Below are 21,570 nucleotides of genomic sequence, written 5' to 3'. Positions count from 1 at the left end.
TTAAGGGGTTGAAACTGTAGACTGCCCTCTCTTATTTAAACTATTGAGAGCATATTTTCCAGATTGCGATTAGCTGACATACATATTTTGAGGGTCAGAATACCAAATCAGCAGAAATAAGGTACGTTTGTCAGAGAAAGTACGTCTTTTTTTTTTTTTTTTGTCTTATTTCGTAATTTATTGTATGATTAAAATATTGTCTAAATTATAACAAACTAGCGCATTTAAGCTTCGATTCTTTGAGTCCTAATACTGGAAAATCTGATTATTTAATGAAAATTTATTTAGAGTGTCCACTTTTTTGTTTTGCGCAGATATAATATCGAATCAAATTAACCCTATTTTTTTTCGTGTTTAATGCATAATTTTATAAGTTTTAATATTTGAAAAATATTAAATTTATCAGCTATAGTTTTTTCTCTCTTTATATTCATGATTAAATTTTAAATTGTATTCTTTTGACAAAAAATTTCGGATTCTACATTATTTTTAAAGCTAAAACTTGCATTAATATTTTAAATGTAATTAAAACTTGTTTAGTATAATTGAAAAAAAAAAAGGTATCTCAAAATTAACAAGTTCAACAAGCTAACAGCTCTTCCGTAATTTACTAGCCTTAATTTAATAACCTTTATTTTAATAAGTTTATATTTTAATAATTTTTTTAATTACTTTACTAAAGTGATCCTTTCTGTTTTCCGATATTTTTTTTCAATAAAAAGCATAGGAAACGAAAAAAAAATTACTATAATATTGAATAGTGCACAGTTAAAATGAAAGTTAGTAACCACTTTCAGTTAAATATTGCTTTTACATATATAAAATAACATATTATATTAATGCATTAACTTAATGTATTAAAACATTTCCAATCCTTTTTAAAAATTTTAATTGAACAATATAATACTTATCAAAATAATATTAGATTATTTATTTACATCGAAGATCCTGAACACAATAAAATATACTAGATAAATTGCTAAGTTATTTTAACTATTGATTTAAAAATTAGTGTGTATCAATGATTGATGGCATTTGTACTTTAAATTTAACTGATTTAAAATCTTTAATTAGAGAGAAAGACAGCTTTTCTAATTGATTATAATTTAAATTTCCTCTCTTTTGCATGTGGTCTATTTGTAATAATAATTTTATAATATATGCGTTTAAAACCTTACTGAGCTATGGTCAGACTAACAGGCAAACAACAATCGTTTTGATATAGCCAACAGATTATGTAAACAAAATATAAAAAATATAAATAAATAAAACTTATAAATTCTTTTCGTTAAGCTCCTTACTGACTATTAATGAATTTACAATAAAATTAGTGTTCAATACATGCATATTGTCTGTTACAAGACATTCGTTCTATCAAACTATGATTCCAATTAAAGCTCACTTTCTATTGTTAATTTTCACAGAAGAGAAGTCAAAATGAAGTAACATATAATGATTCAATTATAAAGTTAACTTATTATTAATTCGGAACTTTAATTGTATACTTAACATATTAATGTGTAGAATATTTTTTATTGATTGTAATAAATGAATTCAATGTAATTAATAATTGATTGTAACAAAAATTTTATTTTGCATTATAATGCAAAAATTTTTTTTTTAACGCTACGTTTTTCAAGCGGGCGGAAAAAAAATTCGATTTTGCCACTCCTTAAACAAAAAATTTTGTAAGATGGGGAACTAAAAATGGAGAGGGGGGGGGAAGCTGGTGGAAGGATTATCACAAATTCATCATTATTATTAAACTATCACTATTATTACAAAAAAGATAAAATTATCATTGAAAGGATTATCACTATTATTAATTTCATCTCTATCTCTATGATGCCCCCATATTTTTCGTTTTAGGCATGATAAAAATAATATTTTTTTTTTCGTCCACCTAAAAAACAGTTCTTAAATATTATTTTAATTTTTTAAATTTTGGGCCTGTTAATGTTTGAAAACCGTCAAAATTTTGATTGCCAATAAAATGAAGATAAATTTTGTTTTGCAATTTATAGGAAACAAATGTAACTCAATTGTCATCAGACACAGAGTTTCAGACACAGGTTGAAATTTGAGGATTCTACTTATTAGGCAAAAAAATTCGAAGTTCTGTTTAACGAAAAATTCTCTTTAGTGATAAAAGGACGATAAGCTTAGATTTCAGTGGTCCGGAAGCAATCGTATCTTGTTTTGTCAATAGAATACTAGTTGAATTTGAAGCATTTCGGCTACTTAGAAAGTGTACAAAATATCTATTTGTGATACCTCCTATTTGCCAATAGAAAACTGTAAGAAAACACAAATAATTAAATTCGAAAAGGATAAAACTTCTTTGAAAAAAACGCGCTAAGAAGCAGCAGAAATTTCAGAAAAAAGTATCAATACAAGAAACGAATGAAATAAAAATAAAAATATGACCACCGAAGCCGACGTCTTCAGGGGGTACCGGCCTCGGTAGCCATTAAAAACAAAACCATTTCTATTTGAGGGAGAAGCAAATGCTTAAAATATCTCCCTCAGTACCCCGATTTTTTCGTATAGAGGTCCAGGAGTACTTTAGCTAGTCGGAAAGTAGTAGAAATTTCAATTGCATGTTACCATCGTTACATATACGAAAGCGAGTTAATTTATTTAATAATGATAATAAATGCTGTTGGTAATAAGAAAACTTTCATAAATTCACGGAGAATTGTCACAGATTTTCCAACAATATCGGAGAGGAAAGAAAAGTTGTTTGTTATTTTTATTGATTATTAATTCCGTTCTCCATAAAGATTCGTTGAAGTTCGATAATTTTTTTACATAAATATTAACTTGAGAATCACAGTAAAAAAAAAAATTTCGCTTAATTTTTAACAAAAATTTAAAAAGCATATTAAAAGACATTACGGAGCACTCGGAAAGTTTGAATAAAAAATTATGCTATATTACACAGAATTAAAATGAAAAAATAAAAGCGTGTGGGTCAAGGAATTTTTTAAAAAATAAATCATCAGAATTGTCAAAATTATTTTAGTTCGGCTCTAAGATCACGAAATATGCGGTTAACATTGAAAACTCTTCAAAGAGTTAATTGGAAAATTCCCATGATAGATCCTCAGCAAAAACTGCTTAATTTTGCAGTTTTATAAATTTATTTTTGTAAACTTACTCTAATTTTATTTAAGAAAAACGCTTCTTTTTAATTTGTGGTGATATTTTCAATGATATTTAAGGAGCATCAATATCTTTTAAGTGCTTAGTGCCTCTAAGGCTCTTAATCCAGCCCTGGGGATATGAAACTCAAAGCATTTCTTCTAACGGCACTGAAATTAATGGAGCAGAGAAAAAGGAGATGCTTGGCGATACCCGGTTCGAACTCGATTTGTTTTTGCCAAATTACTTTTGTGCCTTAAAAAGCTGATTCTTTTTATGGAAATATATTCCGTCATATTAATAAACTGATTGTTACAAATTAATTTGGAAAGTCTGAAACCACTGAAATTTGTGTGTTTTTCTTCTATGTAGTATTGCATCTATATAGTATTGAAGGAAGCGTACTTTCCTAATTTATGAGAGCACACCTCATTACGCACCTCATAGCGCACCTCCTAACCCGTTAACTAAAACAGCTGTAAGACGTTCATTTTATCGCTCAGCAAATGTCATTGAAGGCTTATGAGGCCTCAGCATTTGTGTTAATTGTTCTGTTCTCTATTTGTTAATAAGTGTTTGAATAAACTAGTTATGGTTGGTTGCCTTTTCCCATATTATTGCATTAAAATATTTGGAGTTGATCGATATTTAGACAGTATAAAATATCAAAATTTCATCAGGTTAATTGCATTAACATCAGGTTAATTTTGTCGATATTCTTACATTGATTAAAATCAATTTATCATAATAGTTATGTTCAAGAATTTTTTTACACTATTATTTTCCTCTTATTACTCATTAAATCAGTTTAATTTCCCCCCCCCCCCAGAAGCATATTTAAACTTACGAATAATACGGGCGCAACACAAGCTTTATTTTTTAAAACAATTATTTTAAAAAATAAATAGCATGTTAAGTAAATAATTGCATGCTAATTTGGTCACTGAGATCAAAATAGATCATGAATGTAATAATTTATTAGATGTGTATAACTAATAATCACGTTTCAGATTTTTCTTAAAACCCTTATCGAATGCATAAGTTACTTTTAAACTTTTTTTTGAGAAAAATAAATAAATAAATAGACGTTCTACAGTTATTAATGAGTCACATAAAACCATGTGATCACAGTCATGTTTTTAAAATTTTTTACGATTTTAGCATTTATATTAAACTTACTTTTTCTTTTTTCCGAAATTTATAATTAATATTATTTCTCACACTGTTGATTAATTAAACATTACTATTTTTTTTCTTTTTCTTGTATGAGTTTAATTACGCAAGTGCTGCAATGAAATTTAGTGTTAGTATGAATTAAACATGACCGAAAAACTGAGGGAGACATAATTACTTGTGTTTAATTCTTGAGCTCATTTTGAGTAAAAACTATGGATTTGAATAGATTATTTATTTCAATGAATGATTATTTGATTCCTTTGCATAAAAGCATTTAAATAAAATGAGTTTAGTCCTGCATTCCCTTCTTTTCTTAATTAATAGCATTTTTTTATTGTCTTGCTTAAAATTTTAACATAATTCGTAAACCTTAACAACACTTTGATGTCCTATAAATATCATGGAATTCAATAGTTTCTTTAGCGTTAGCCTTTTTTTTTCTTCAAAAAAATTTACTTTTTTAGATTTTAGATGGAAGAACGGCGTCATTCCTTAGATAATAATTAATGACAAGTGTTTTATTGAAAAAAATATTTTTTTTAACCTTTGGAGTGAATTTTTTTCAAACTTAAATATTAGAAAATTATTTATTGAATTTAATATGAATCACGCACAAAGTAAAAATATTTTTCTTTAAAATTAATCTAAATAGATTTACTGAATACCGCTAATGGAAAATACTTGTCAATTGAAAAAGTTACTTTAAATACGTTACATTATTTTGTAACTGTTTACTTTGTTGGGTTTTCTTTTTCGCTTAAAATTAGATATTTATAAACTTATTATCTGAAAAAGATATTTAAAAACTCAGTCATAAAGAATTTTTTAAAGCAAAAAAGATAACTTTAAAACTAACTAAGGCTCTGTTGTAAAATTTCGTACATAGATTTTAATTAGTGACATAATGATAATGTAAAACATTCATGAAGTACCGTAAAAGTGAGTACCACACATTTTTTTTTTAGAATTCAATCATTTTGGATTGATTACAGGAGTTCTTAAATATTAAAAAATTGAAATTAATATGAATCACAAGTAAAGCAAAAAAAAAATTTTTAAAAATTAATCTAAAAAGATTTACTTAATACCGCTAATAGAAAATACTTGTCAATTGAAAAAGTTACTTTAAATACGTTGCATTATTTTGCAACTGTTTACTTTGTTGCTTTTTTTTTCGTTTAAAATTAAATATTTATAAAATTATTACCTGAAAAATATATTTAAAAACTCAGTTATAAAGAATTTTTTAAAGCAAAGAAAATAACTTTAAAACTAACTAAGGTTCTGTTGTAAAATTTCATACATAGATTTTAATTAGTGATATAATGATAATGTAAAGCATTCATAAAGTACCATAAAAGGAAGTACCACAAATTTTTTTTTAGAATTCAATCATTTTGGATTGATTACAGGAGTTCTTAAATATTAAAAAATTATTTATTGAAATTAATATGAATCACACGTAGTAAATATTTTTTTTTTTAAATTAATCTAAAAAGATTTACTTAATGCCGCTAATAGAAAATACTTGTCAATTGAAAAAGTTCCTTTAAATACGTTGCATTATTTTGTAACTGCAAAACTTAAATGTTAAAAAATTATTTATTGAAATTAATATGAATCACGTGTAAATTAAAAGTATTTTTTTTAAAAATTAATCTAAAAAGACATACTAAATACTGCTAATAGAAAATACTTGTCAATTGAAAAAGTTACTTTAAATACGTTGCATTATTTTGCAACTGTTTACTGTAAATGGTAATGTAAAACATTCATAATGATAATGTAAAACATTCATAAAGTACCATAAAAGGGAGTACCACAAATTTTTTTTCAGAATTCGATCGTTTTGCATTGATTATAGGAGTTCAATGATCAGAATTCAGTTATTAAGATACTTTTTTTAAAAAAAAGTAGTTGGCTGATTATGACAGCGTTGTGTAAAAATTTCAAAATGATCGATAAAAATTGCACTTTTTAAAAGACCAGTTTCTTATCATTTATTCACTTACTTTTAGAATCTGTGATTTCCAACAATGAATGGTTGACTGAATGTAAACAATTACAAGCTTTCTGAAACAGGAGGAAGTTTAGAAAACTTCCGGTGTATCCCTCCGCTTATGTTATGCTTATTAGGTGATGTGTAAACAGACTTGATGTTCTAGGAAGTTTCATTATTGTAATGTGTTAAAATTTAAGCGTAATTTTATCATTCATAAGAGTTTTCTGTAAGTTATAAATTCTAAAAGGTTGTGATCTTAAAGCAAATTTAACGAAGTTAATATCACAGCATAAATAAAGTGTAAGATTTGCCATGTTTCGAATATTATCCCTTATTTGGCTATATTTGTGTAAAATAGCGCAGCTTGTTATATTTTGAGTAGCATCATAAAAAGCTTGCCGAGTTCTTCCGAATTCATTTGTTGTTTGTTTTGTTGAAAGTTTAATTGAAAAAACGCGCTACATTGAAAACATTATAAGTTAAATAATATTGAATGGTGTATTTTTCCAAGCTTAAGCGTAAAAGTCAGTCGGAAGTAATAACCCGTAAGACTTATGGCAAATTTCGACCCCCAGCGCCAACCGCGCTTATCTATACACAGTCAACCCTCTATACAGAGCCGTGATGGCTCAGGGGATAGAGCGTTCGCCTTCCAATAAGGTGAACCGGGTTCGAATCCCAGCGATGGCTGGTTGATACAAATTCCTCATCGGGCTTGTACCGACCACAGTGCTGACGTAAAATATCCTCAGTGGTAGACGGATCATAGGTTAGAGTCCCTTCGCTACCTGTCTAACCGCGGGAGGTTCTCGTTTTCTTCCTCTCCATGTAATGCAAATGCGGATTAATTCCATTGGAAAGTCCTCCACGAAGGCAAAATTTCTCTCTATACTTGATCCAGGAGTTCCCTTGTCTTCTGGACTGGGTTCAAAATCACAAGGCTGCAGAACATTAGTAGTCGTAAATCCAAAATTGAGTCGGCTGTTCAACGACTTTTATAAAATAAAATGAAACCGTCCATATAGTATGGTGACCATTTTGATCAGTCTGCGAAAGGACCAAGGGTGCACGGTATCGGATATTGCTAAATTGTTCTACCGTAAAGTGCTTGACTTCGCGTGGAGGTCGTCGGGCTACCAAAGTATGGGAGCCTCTGCAAAGAATGTCTTCGAATAATCCCCATCGAAGTTTCTCAGACAATAGCTCGTTGTACAGCTGTGACTTAAATAAAGTTTCTCAAAATTAAATTTATCCTTTGGTTTTTCAGTTTTTCCATGTGGTCTTCCGACTCCTCACCCCAAAAAGAAGGTTGTTGGAGGAAAGAATTCTGCATTTGGATCATGGCCATGGCAGGTATTTTCAATACTTAAATTTAAAGCCTTACCCTAATTAGCAGTACTTTAAGAATTTAATTTTTAAAAATATTCTGATTGTCTTTCTTCTGTCCACTCAACTCAACTGTCGACGGAGGAGAAAAATTCTAAATATTCCATTAATCCTCTTTTTTACGAAGAAAAAAATTGATGGTGGTTATTTACTTAATTCGGTAATATCTTTCGATACATTAAAAATACAAGGCTGTCGATCAATCTGAACTTGACGTTTAAAACGTGAGGTATTTTAGATTCTTTAATAAATTCTTCTGACAAAATTATACCAATACAATTCTGCAATCAGAAGTTTTTCAAAGTTGGTTAAATACTATACGTTTGCCTGCTTTTATATTTTTGATAAATATCCTTGTTTTTTTATGTTTTTTCTTATCTAATTAATGCTTAAAGAATTTTTTAGCAACATCTATATCGGTTTTCATCAGTTTAAACTGTTATAAAATTAAATTTTAAAAATCTAAAAACTGGTAAATTTTTTGTTTTAACTGATCACTCAAATTATTTTAATCCTTTTTTATCTTATGCTATTTTTTGTTTCTAAGTAATTATGGTCGAAAATTGCATACAAATACGCTCAACAATAGCTGTTTTTTCTTAATTTGATGATTTATCGATTAGCTTCAAAAGATCGCCACGTTTATCTACAAATCATTAAATAACGATAAAACAGTTATTCTTTAGTCTATTTGAGTACCAATTTCGACAATAATTATTTGAAAAAATTATGCAAAATTTAGATATTTTTACCTGTTCAAAAGCACGAAAAGGAGGTGTTCATAGTGGGGAAGAGCAACAAGCGGCTGTTTTGTGTATATGTGTACATATGTTTGTATATGTGCATAAATATTTATAGAAATACGCACCAAATGAGATAAATTCAACGAGAAAAAATCTGTTTTGGTGAAAGTATTGGCGAATGATTTTTTCTACCGAAAAGAAAAATATATATTCCCATCAATCCTGAAAAAAAAAAGGTGAAAAGGAATTTTTATGAACAAATCCTGTATTTTTTGTTAGATTCGAGTAATTTCCGTTAGATGCATCGCATAACTAATTAGAATTATATTAAGTTCAGACAATGTAAGCATAAGTAACAAGAGAGATTAAGTAACCATAAGACAAACTACCGTTACCGGAGTGCGTGATGTTGCGTGTCGAAATTCTTTCCGACAGTTAGTGTCAATAAAACAGATCAAATAGTGACAAGATGCATAATCATCCAACTATTTTTGTAGAAAATATCTTTTCTCGTGACAATAACGTGATAACATAATTTTATTTAAGGTTTATCCTTATATTACTGTCCCCTCTGGTCCAAGAAGTAATCAAAAATTAACGCCAACCTATTCCCATTCCTTTCTCATTCATTGCTCATTTACTTTTCCTCAATTGCAAATAGACTCTCGATTTGAATTTTATAAAGTAATTCAATTTATAGTAAATTTGTATTTTGATTTAATTTTTTTACGCATTTACTCAAAATCATTAAAATTGAGCCACTTATATTATGGTTGTATATTATTGAGAGTTTTTCTTTTGAATAGGTATCAGTTCGCAGAACTTCCTTCTTTGGATTTTCAAGCACTCATCGATGTGGAGGGGCATTAATAAGTCAAGAATGGATTGCAACTGCAGGGCATTGCGTTGATGAGTAAGTCAATTTAATCTTTTCCGAGATTTTGAAATCTGATTTTTTTTCCTTTTTTTTCAACCCTTTCAGGCCCTGATCACATACACGTGATAACGCAGTTAACGCCCCCTTCACAAACCACAGTATCATACAGGAGATGAACTTTTCCGACACCAGTAACCTATGACCAAACCGACGTAGTTTCCATTTTTAAATAACATTAGATGGGGGTAAGAGTTCGTTATAATTTCGTATAATATGTCACAGAGAGTTGACCTTCAGTGTGCGCAATTTCAGTTTCCAGTATTTTTTTCTTCCATTTGATCCTGGGGTTTAAAACGAGTAAACAACTGGCACGTTCTTTCGACAGAATTGGTTACATAATTAGTGTGCCCCGAGTTCTTGTTTAGATTTTGAAGGACTGCAAAAAGGATGGAATGCTTAATGTTTTATGTGGGTGTAGACTTGTCGCTTGCAGTTAGGTGCGTGTTAGATAATACACTGGTGGACAAAATTAAGAGATGGAAGACATTTTCCCCAATATCTCAAAAAATACTGAATATAAATAAATGAAATTTGGTATGGATATAGCTTATTCCATGATAATAAAGTATGCAAACAAAAATGGAAGTGCCATTCACTGGCAAGACCTGTTGCCAATAAATCCAATGTAGTCTGAACTTAAGGATAAAAGATGACAATAAAAGTGAGGCTTGTACAGTGTGTGTTGCCTCTAGTATGGTGTATGGTCACCCCTGACAGACAGACAGACAGCATGCACAACGAGTATGCATGCTGTTAATAAGGGAGTTAAGGAGGACTTGTGGAAGACCCTCATATTCTTCCACCAGAGCAATTTTTTTAACTCCAGAATGGTTCTGGGGGGAGGTTGGCGCATCGCAATAGCTCTCACGAGAGCATCCCAAGCATGTTCAATAGGATTCAGGTCAGGGATTTGGCTGGTCAATCCATTCGTTGAATATCCTCGCTTTCCAGATACTCATCAACCATGAGAGCCCTATGTGTTTGCACATTGTCGTCCATAAAAATGAACTCAGGGCCAACAGCGCCCCTGAAAAGACGCACATAGGGCTCTAGGACCTCCTGCCTGTACCTCTGGGCATTCACGGAACCATTGTCAAACACATGGAGCGGTGTGCGGGTATCTTACATGTGCGAATGAATGTGCGAAAATGCTTTCCATCTCTTAATTTTGTCCACTAGTGTATTTTGTTTCTTTTGGGTCAGTTGTAAAATTTATTTTTTTAAAAAACTACTTACATTTTAATCAGTGATAATAAACCATGGGAGAGGTTTCCCCTCTCGACCATTGTGGTTTTTCTTGTTTTGTTTTTCACCTTTTTTCTGTTCCGCAGTGATAAAGACACAGTTCCAAGTAGAACGTGGAAGCCAAGCATCACTGGTTGCGATCAATAAGCTGGTGGGTGATTATTTTGATCAGTCTGCGTAGGAACCGAGGGTAAGCGGTATCGATCCTCGTTAAACTGTTCCACCGTAATGTGCTCGACTTCGCGCTCAAGTCGTCGGGCTGCTAAAGCAGGAGAGACATCCCTTCTGAAGAGGATCAAAATTGCAATGGTATGTCTTCGGATCATCCTCAGGGATGTTTCCCAACCCGTCGCTAATAGCAGTAGCTTCAGTGTGACGTAAATGAAGTACCTACCAACTTACATATCATCTTTTTTTCTCTCTCTGCTATTGTGGTTTTTGTTTGTCGCCTTAATTTTTTCATTTTTCATTGGCAACTTCACGTTTTACTTTTCAAATCACTTTTGTTTCTTCTGATTCACGTCTGACAAGTCTTGAAACTGGGCGCCTATTTTTGAGTGCTCGAAACTTGTCAACTGTTATTTCCAATTTGAATATTTTTGAAGTGAATGATTTTTTTTCCAATCAAGTAATGTCTTACCGCTTCAGTTTCTTGGGATTATTTATTTAAATTAAAACATTGTTTCATTGTCTATTATTACTGAAAGGGGCAGCATCATATTAACTAAACTTTTGTCTCCTTTTTAGAACATTTAGTAATAACGAAAAATTACACACTATTTTACATTTTTATTTTCCATAAGTTATCATTTTAACATGGTTTTCAGGAATATGTTAATTTCTTTATGAAAACAAATGGAAATATCCTTATATCATCGGTCAAGTGTTATATATTTTAGATTTCAGTAACTCGTTGGTAAGCTTTATGTTTCGGACATAGCTCAGAATGCGTGCTAAATAAAATGGATTTGATTTCAAACTTCTCTTATGAAAATCGTTCTTTTTCTTTTATTTTTTTGGAACTAATAACTAAGAATAAACTAATAGATCCAAATAAACTCGTATTGTGATGTTTTTGTCTAAATCACTTAATAAAATTTTTTTTTTTTAAATTAGTATTTTTTTTTACAAAGACTTCAAAAGTGAACAGTTGCTTTTACAAGGTCGTCACGGGTCCTATAACTTTATGATAGTGGTATTAAATTCGCGCTGTACGAATTTCGATTTTTTTTTTAAAGAAAACTTTATCGTTTAGTGTTTTGAATATGAAGACTTCAGTACATGTATACATGTATAATATACCCAATTTCAGCGCAGTCCGGTATTTCTTGCTTGCTTGTTAAATTTGGGTTGAATATTGAAAAGGCCCGCATTTTTCTGTACCCATTTTCTAACACACTATTTTTGAACTGTGTCCATTTTCTTTACGCGCATTTTAAGCCATTTTATGTCTAATACGCACGCGGTTTAGGCTCTGTTCGTTTTTTTCGCATTTCAAACCATTTTATGAAGCACGAATCCAATTTCTTAAAAACGCATTTCACGCTATGCTCATTTTGTTTAACACTCATTTCTGTATGATATTCAATCCATATCTTGCGAAAATGCCTTACATGAATTTTCTGAAAATCTTTTTACTTGCATCTGTGTCGTGTGACTTTTTTTGCTACTAGTTGCTATAACATTTCTCGTAATAATTCTTTTTTCTTTTTCAGCTTACTTCTTTCTCAAATAAAAATACGCGTGGGCGAATATGATTTTGCAAGTGTTCAAGAGCCACATGCGTATGTTGAAAAAGGAGCGAAAAAGAAGGTTGTTCATCCAAAGTATAATTTTTTCACTTATGAAAATGATTTAGCTTTAGTTCAATTGGAAGAAGCAATCAACGAGCCTCATATATCTCCAATATGTCTACCACCATCGGAAGAAAGTCTTGTTGGAAAAAATGGAACAGTTACTGGATGGGGTAGATTAAGTGAAGGTAACATTTTTATTATCGAAATATACGTGTTTTTACAGCACCGACCCAGTTTTTTGGGTTTATGCCTGCTAATGTTCAACTCCGTATCCTTGTAATTTATAACCCAATCCAGAAGACAAGGGAACTTCTGGATCAAGTACTGGGAGAAATTTGCCTTCGTGGAGGACTTTTTGGTAGAGCTAATCCTCATTTGCGCTACATGGAGAGGAAAACTACGAAAACTTTCCGCGATTTGTCTGACAGCAAGGGGACTCTAACTCATTATTCGTCTAACGCTGAGGATATTTTACATGAGCAATGTGGTCGGTGTGAGTCGGAGGCAGAATTCGTATAGACTCGTATGGATTCAAACCCGGTTCACCTCACTTTAATGGAGAACTCTCTATCCCTTGAGCCACAACGACTCACATATAAACATTGTGCTTTATACACACACACACACACACACACACACACACATATATATATATATATATATATATATATATATATATATATATATATATATATATATATATATATATATATATATATATATATATATATATATATATATACGTGAATTCGCGATAACTCGAATCTGATAGGACTGACGAAAAACTTCGACATATCGGAAGTTCGATTTACCGTTAGTTTCGGTTTTGGACTTTCAAAATATTGTCGGATTATTTAATTAATGCTTATTAATTACAAATTTTCTAAATGCTTACAATATTTAACATCATTTTTCTGACAAGCCATTTACGATAAGACTGTTTGAAGCACTTTATGATACCCTGGTCCATCGGCTGCAACTTTGCTGTTGTGTTTGGCGGGAGAAACTGTAAGTTTACTGCTTTCAAATTAGGTAGATCACTATGCGTTGTGCATTTATCCATAAAGAGTATCACTTTTCCTTTTTTAGCGAAGAATTTCCGATTCAATTTTCTTAAATAGTCTTCAAATAAAACTGATGTCATCCAAAACTTTTTGTTAGACTTGTAATCCAAAGGATACGTTTTTACATTCTTGAAGCATCAGGGATTTCGGTATTTTCCAATAACAACTAAGGGCAATTTCTCTGTCCCAGACGCATTTCCTCCAACTAGGACTGTCAAACGTTCCTAGATCATTTTACCCCATGAGCAGTTTTCATCCTTAAACATCATAGTCTTATTTGGAAGACATTTAAAAAATAAACCCATTACATCAATATTGAAAACATCATTTTAACTGTATCCTTTAAGTAAATTTGGTAACGTTTCATTTAACCATTGTTCACATACTTCAAGAGGGACAGCTTTAGCTTCTCCATGAAGAGTGCGAAAGACATTGTGTGTGTGTGCTGCAAAGGAAGGGGCAAGATATCAGCTCCTAGGTTTTTTTTTTTCCTTTTTGCTTCAAAAGATCCAAAAAAAATCGAGTTATAGCGAATTGACTGTATATATATATATATATATATATATATATATATATATATATATATATATATATATATATATATATATATATATATATATATATATATATATATATATATATATATATATATATATATATATATATATACACATACATATAATATTTATATATTGCTCCCCCCCCCATTAGGGATAGTCAATATGAACGCAAAGTAAACTAAATATTATTTATAATTTTCAAGTCAAAATCTGCAGTTTTTAATTTGAGCACTCTCTTGATTTGGAGTAGGCCGACGGGCTTCTTTCACTTCAAATAATAGATATAGCCTTTACAATGTGCATTAAACAGTTGATGATCATTTTAACTGTTCACAAGCAAACAGAGAATTCGAATAACGACAAAAAGGTAGTGGGTTCGAGTATTGGTTAAATGACAGTGGTTTTAAAAACTGTTAGAAAGAGGTTCTAATTCCGATAAAAGGGGAGTGTGTTCAAGCATTGAATAAGTGATAGCTGGTTCGATTTTTTCTCAAATGATATTGGCTTCCAAAAACTTGTCATAGTAGGTTCGAGTTCCGACAAAAGGTAGTGATTTTGATACTTGCTCAAATGGTTGCGGATTCAAGTACCGATAAAAAGTTAGTTGGTTCGAAAACTGGTCTAACCATAGTGCGTTCGAGTACTGATTAAATGTTAGCGGGTTTGAATACTGATTAAATGATAGTGAGTTCGAGTACTTCAAATAAAATGGTAGTAACGTTTTTTAAATAATTTACAGCAGTTCTTTTTATTAATTAAATAACCAAAGTTACAAAATTAAATATAAAAATTTGTAAATTTACTCGTAAATCAAGCGGATCAAGTTAAATTTCAGATAAATAAGAAATTTAGTTGATGAAAGCTACCAGTAAAAGTTTATTATTTTTTTTTTTATGAAGGGAAAGTGTAGCTCTATGACTGGTGGGATGGGGTGGCGGGCGGAAAGCAGTCCTGAGGTTAGTGGGCGTCTTCTATCATTTCAAACATGGGATTAGTAGGTGTTGATGGTTTTAGCCGCTCACAGAAGCAAGAGAAAAGTTCGAGTATCGTAAAAAAGTTAGTGGGTTCAATACTTGCGAAATTTATAGCGGGTTCGTGAGCTGATTAAATGATAGCGAGTCTAAGTATCGATAAAGAGATAGTGGGTTCGAAAACTGGTCATAGTAGTTTCGAGTACCGGCAAAAAGGTCGTGGGTTTGATACTTGCTTAAATGATAGCCAGTCCAAGTACTAATAAAGCGGTAGTGGGTTCGAGAATTGTTAAAAAAAAATTGGGTTCGAGTACTGATTAAATGAGGCTAGTTCGAGAACTTCAAAAAAAAAGGTAGCAACGTTTTTGAAATAATTTATAATAATTGTTTTTATTAATTAAATAACCAAGGCTACAAAATTAAATATAATATTTTTAAATTTATTCGTAAATCAAGCGAATCAAGTTAAGTTTCAAATAAATATGAAATTCAGTTGATGGGAGCTACCAGTAAAAGTTTATTATTATTATTTATGAAAAGAAAGAGCGTGTGTATGACCATGGTTGGATGGCTGTTATTATTATTATTGAAGAAGTTGGGAAAAACAGTTCGTCCTTGAACGATCCGTATAAGAGGGTAATTGGGTAAATCGGTGCTCTACTGTGAGTGTATGTATACACCGAAGAGCCATTACATTATGACCACCCTCCATCTGTAACAATGGGCTCACTCAGGTTTTCATGGTTTCTCGCCCAGGAACAATGTCTTCATGGGGCACATTAGGACCCATAATCCTCATACAACAATCCCTGACGTCTGTAAGCTACTTGAACATAGTTGCAGACCAGGTTCACCCATTCATGGCGACAGTTTTTCCTGCGGGGGATGGTGTTTACCAACAGGATAATGCATTATGTCATAAGGGTCGAATCGTCATGGATTGGCTCGAGGAACATTCCAGTGACTTTCAAGTCATATCTTGTCCCCCAAATTCACCTGACCTTAATCCAATAGAGCATTTGTGGTCCTACTTGGAAAACCAAATTCGTGCTGCCACGCTACCCCCTCGCAATGTGAGGGAATTGCAGGACCAGTTGGTAAGCGCTTGGTACCAGATACTTCAGACTACCTATCAGCACCTTGTGGAATCAATGCCACGGCGGGTGCTAGCAGTTTTGAGGCCTAAAGGTGGTCATAATGTAATGGCTCTTCGGTGTATATGTGTGTGTATACATATACATATAGGGTATAGTGGGATGAAATCTACATCGATTTTGTCGAAATTAGTTTAGTTTAATTAGTTTTAGTTTTCTAGCGGGCAAACTCTGAATTACACTTCATTAGTCAAGAAAATGGACCTACCATATTAGCGAGCTGTTGTTAATTCACGTTGTCTGTGCAGATAAATTTGTTTTATTATATCAACTCTCTAATGTTTTGTTGTTTTTAAGCTATCTTTATTCATTGGTCATTACAATTATAAAAGTTATTTTTAGTCCAGCGTATTATACATTTAGTAAAGATTTATACCCTTACAAAAAAAAAGGACTTAGATCGATAAGTAGAACTTCTCTGTTTCGTTTCGACAACTTCAGGACGTGGTTAAACCTATCACCGAAACAAATTTAACTGCTGGTCCATCCTCGAAGCTCAAAAAGCCGTATTTTAATATTTTGAAGACCCTTTATACAAAATCAAATTTTTATACAGATATAAAGATACTCTTTGCAATTTTCTTTTGAAAAAACATTAATAAACACTTTATTTCTTGTAAGGAACTTCGATCGGGCTCTCAATCGTTCCGGGCCACTGGATAATTGTCCCTCCCCCCCCCCCCTTCCTTGAGTACGGTCTTGACTACATCACATGTAAACTTCCTTAAATTTTCTTATGACATAAAAATGCCTACTATTTTTCACTGATATTCAGAATGTTTCTAAATTTCCCATACAGTTAACATGTGTATACCCGGTTTTACCCTGCTAGTGGGGTTAAACCTGGTGGCTTAACTTTAATGATATATTGTGGCTTGGAATGATTTATTAAATGAATATCTAGCAATGAATATCTTGGATAAATCAAACAGTTTTTAGGTTGAACAGTTTAACACATCATATTTTGTGTAGATACAAAATAATCATTGCTTTATTAAAACCTATGGAATTGAGTCCGTCTGATAACGTACTTTTCTAAGATTATTTTTGAGTGAATATAAAATAATCAAAATATTAAAACTGTAACGGATTAGCATTTGAACAGTCTGACCCAAATTGGAGTCCACGATTGCAGTATATTCAATATTAAATTTGAATAATTCTGAAAAATAAACAATTTTGACAGTTACCAAAACCACTGTAACTGCTTTTGGATAGTCAGGTCAAGATCGATATGGCGTTCCGAAGTTTTTAATATCCGTTTATAGAGAGGTTAGAAGATGAGTGATACAGTTGAGTAACAAAAAGATGACGACATTTGATGGTTTCTTAAGATTCTTCCAAAAATATACGGTCAACCCCGCTTGAAGAAATACCATTGGTTTCAATCAACACTATTCAATTCAGAGATAGTTTGATAAAAAAAAATTTAAAAAAAAAAGAGAACTGCATTATTCAATTTAAAATGCTTATTTTTTACGAAATTTGGTGTGGTATCTAATGCACAGTAAAGCGTTTTGTTTTATAAACTCAGTTTTATGATCAATGAACAATTATAATTTAAACTGTCTGTGTTAGTATTATACAATATAAATGTCATTTAATAACAATATATCATTATATACAATTAAAATTAACAATATAAATGTCATTATACAATTAAAATTAACAATATAAATGTCATTATACAATTAAAATTAACAATATAAATGTCATTAAAATAAATCTATGCTAGTGAAAAAAAAATACAGGTTCTTTAATATTTTTTTGTTCTTTTCAAAAAAATCTGTATTTGAAGACTTTTATTTTCCCTTTCTTTTTTTACTAAGACTTCAATGACTTGCGTATTCCTTTCATACACTATCAGATTTTTTTAATACTTAAAACTTGAGAAATTCCTAATTAATTTACTGTTTTAATTTGGGATTTTTTAAATTCCTTTCTTTCAAAACTTTTATTTTTTTCTCGGTTATTTCAAATCATTCTTTTTCACGATCATCTTGTATTCACTGGAGTAAGCAATGATTATTCTACTTTAGAGAATGACACACTATACACTAGTTTTTGAAACTTTTTCTTATCAGAGCACAACAGGAGGGGACCATAAGTCTTCACTTTATTCGAACTGTTGTGTGAGTGAAGTAAGTAAAGAAGGGTAAAACCCTCTTCATTCACCTCGACCAGCAACAGTAATAAATGCTTGGGCGAACATGTTGAAAAATGGCAGGCAATGGATAGTCCTCCAATTTGTCTCGGATACGATGTTGACCAAACTCCAAGCTTAAACAACTTCTAACATTTATTGTGAACACTGCCAAGAAATGTTGATTTTATGAATAGAAATATTTATTGTTTCAATATTTCGCATTCGTGCCTTCGTCTATTTGGATCTTTCATTCCTACGCTACAAAATACATGTTCCACCATGATGCCAGATCGTAGAATTCTCCTTTATACACATAGTTACGTCACATAAATTCCAAAAAATTATTTGAGATCAGGCTGTGAGCTAGTTATCCTGCAATAATTTGTTTCCTTTTTGATATTTTGAAAACATTTTATTCAGTATTTGAAACTTTATAGTTTACTTTAGGTTTGCCTGAACTCAATTTTCCCTCAACTGGAAATTTTCAAATACTAGTTGCCATGTAAAGTTTCTCCTCTTACCTATTCATATTATACACCCTTGTGCAAATTAATTGAAACAAACTTTTTTTTTTCGTGTTTTTTAAAGAAGATGTTTTGGGGTTGTTTCGGTTACAATGGGGTTGGACCTTTGCAGCCTATTGACAGAATGATGCGTTCTGAGCAGTACATTACTATTCTGGGTAAAAAAGTTTTTCCAGAGTTGAAGAAACGATACCCTGATGGAACAGGGATCTTTCAACAGGATTTAGCTCCTTGCCTTACGTCCAAAATTCTCAAGAAATTCATGTCTGAGAATCAAATTGAGACATTGGAATGGCCAGGGAACTCTCCGGATATCAACCCAATTAAGAATCTCTGGGCCATATGCAAGAATCGCCTATTAAATATGGACTGTACAACTATGGAGAAGCTAATCACGGCGTTAATTCATGTGTGGTACAAGGACACAAATATTATAAACGACTGTAAAAAATTTGTGGAACTCATGCCGAATCGTGTCCAAATGTTAATAAAGTGTCGTGGAGATCATATTATGTACTAAAAATTTTTGAGTTTGTATAAATTTAAATAAAATAGCATTTTCTCTTAGTTTTCTGAATTTATTGAGTTTGTTTCAATTAATTTGCACAAGCGTGTAATTCTGAAATTATTTATTGAAATTTCCAAATACCAATTGCTTTGTAAAATTTCTCTTCTTACCTCTTCATGTTATAATTGTGAAATTATTTACAGGGGGAATACTTCCGTCTATTTTACAAGAAGTTCAAGTACCAATAATAAGCAATGAAAAATGCAAAAATATGTTTCTGGCTGCTGGCAGACATGAATATATTCCTGATATTTTTATGTGCGCTGGATTTGAAGAAGGAGGAAGAGATTCTTGTCAGGTATGTCATAGATTTTCCACTTTTTTCAAAAAGTGGAAAGAGTTTATTAGATTGTGACAAATAGTTTAGAATTTCTTTAGATTTTTTTACTTTAAATTGTATATAATGATATATGACAAAAGGTTTATATAATGATGAAAAATGATTGTAGAATTATGTAATTCACAGTGAGAAAAATAAATAACTGATCACCCAGAATATCTTTTGATTTAATGATCTGGTCTTCACGTTCTATAACTCAATCTTAAAGGTTCGAGAATGAGCTCAAAATAGTCAAATTATGTAGTGCAGACGATATTTTAAGTTACAAAATCAGACACAAAAACATACTTTCTCTGAATAAACATACCTATTTTTTCCGATGGATTTGGAATTCTGACTCCCAAAATATAGGGGGTAGCCGCAGTATGGGAAATAGGGTCCCAATAGTTTGATCGGGACAGGGGTCCAAAATTGGGACCTCTTAATGTTAATTTGATTTTTTGCGTATTTCGCTATGTCTTGTGATTTTTGTAAGTGAATTCAAAATTTTTTTCACAAAATTAGTTTGTCCAAAGAGAATTCCATAAAAAAAATTATCAATATTTATCATAATTTTATTTAGTAATCGAAAAAATTGGCAAAGTACTAAAGGTGAGATAAATCGGTCGTATAGTTTCTGAGAAATCTCATTTAAAAAAAGGTCGTATATTTAAAATTCGATTTCTCAGGGATTAATCAACTATAATTTCGGTCGAATTTTGTATTTTACCATTTAAAATTACGTACTTTAAAATAATGCAAAAAATTTTATACCTTACAATTTAAAATTTTTTAGATTGCAACTAAATAAAATAAATAAATATTTACTAATATTTAATTTTGCATGAATTTATATTTGGACAAATGAATTTATAATTGTGCGCAAAATTTTTTTGCTTTGCTCAAAAAGTCTTCGAAATACGCAAATAATCAAATAACATTAAGGGGTTCAAACTTTGACCCCCTCCTGACCAAACTATGCCACGTTTTACTTTTTTTTTTTAAATTTACCGTCCGCCACGCAGAAAGTTTTTTTTCTTTTTCAAATCAAAACTTTGGCGTTATACTTTATATATCTGGGTCAATTTTTAAATGTAACAAAATTACATCAAATAATTGAACAGCATCCAAGATGTTAAATATAGAATCTTTCATTTTTTAAAATCAGTTTAAAGAGGGACATATATTGCACGCGCTCGTTCTTTTCGCAGGTTGACCAAAGTGGTCACCTTTACGCTCACCGACTGTTGCCAGTGAGGCTTGACTTTGGAAACGGTGTCTAGTGATCAGCCCATTGTGGGGCTGAACTAAATTCAGAAGCTCAAAAATAAAATAAAAACTAGACTATTGAACTCTAGACTAGCGGTTTTCAAAAATGGTAAATTTAAATTTCCAGTAATTAAAATAAAAATAAAAAAACTTATAACTCATTAGTTTCATGAAATCAAATTTTAAGTATCCATTTTTCTCAAAGTGTCCTGTATTTTTTTTTTTTACAAGTTTTATTGCTTGTAAAATTGTAAGTCATTATCGAAAAAAAGAACTAGTTTACTCTGAAATCTTTATTAAGAGCTTTCTTAATATTTCATTAAGCCCCCTTCAAGACCGGTGTTAGGAGGAAGAACTTTAAAAGGCCTCCAAACTGCGAGTTTCTACGTACTGAAGAATACGTATACGTACTGATACGAGTGTACAGTATTAAAATAACGTCTGTGTGATCTTAGAGTCAGAAAGGCTCATTCTCTTTTTTAGTATGTTTAGCTATTGTTTGAGAATTCTTACGTCAATCATTACAGAATGCTAAATAAACAGAACACTTCAAAAATAGGTGAAAT

General features: G+C 31.1%; 1 protein-coding gene across 2 annotated transcripts in view; it reads left to right on the top strand.

The window, feature by feature from the left end:
- The window catches only part of LOC107449498 (uncharacterized), a 53,175-nt gene that overhangs the window by 30,817 nt on the left and 788 nt on the right, over window positions 1-21,570 (top strand). For both annotated transcript variants that reach the window (XM_087156085.1, XM_087156086.1), the window contains 4 exons: window positions 7,590-7,675; window positions 9,258-9,364; window positions 12,349-12,614; window positions 19,560-19,714. In XM_087156085.1, coding sequence (XP_087012211.1) covers window positions 7,590-7,675; window positions 9,258-9,364; window positions 12,349-12,614; window positions 19,560-19,714 — 614 coding nt within the window. The remainder of the gene's footprint in view (window positions 1-7,589; window positions 7,676-9,257; window positions 9,365-12,348; window positions 12,615-19,559; window positions 19,715-21,570) is intronic.

The sequence above is a fragment of the Parasteatoda tepidariorum genome, chromosome 12 (assembly GCF_982258835.1).
Source record: "Parasteatoda tepidariorum strain Cologne lab strain chromosome 12, Ptep-v5.0, whole genome shotgun sequence".
In the NCBI taxonomy this organism is placed as follows: Eukaryota; Metazoa; Arthropoda; class Arachnida; order Araneae; family Theridiidae; genus Parasteatoda; species Parasteatoda tepidariorum.
This window is presented reverse-complemented; position numbering and strand designations above follow the sequence as displayed.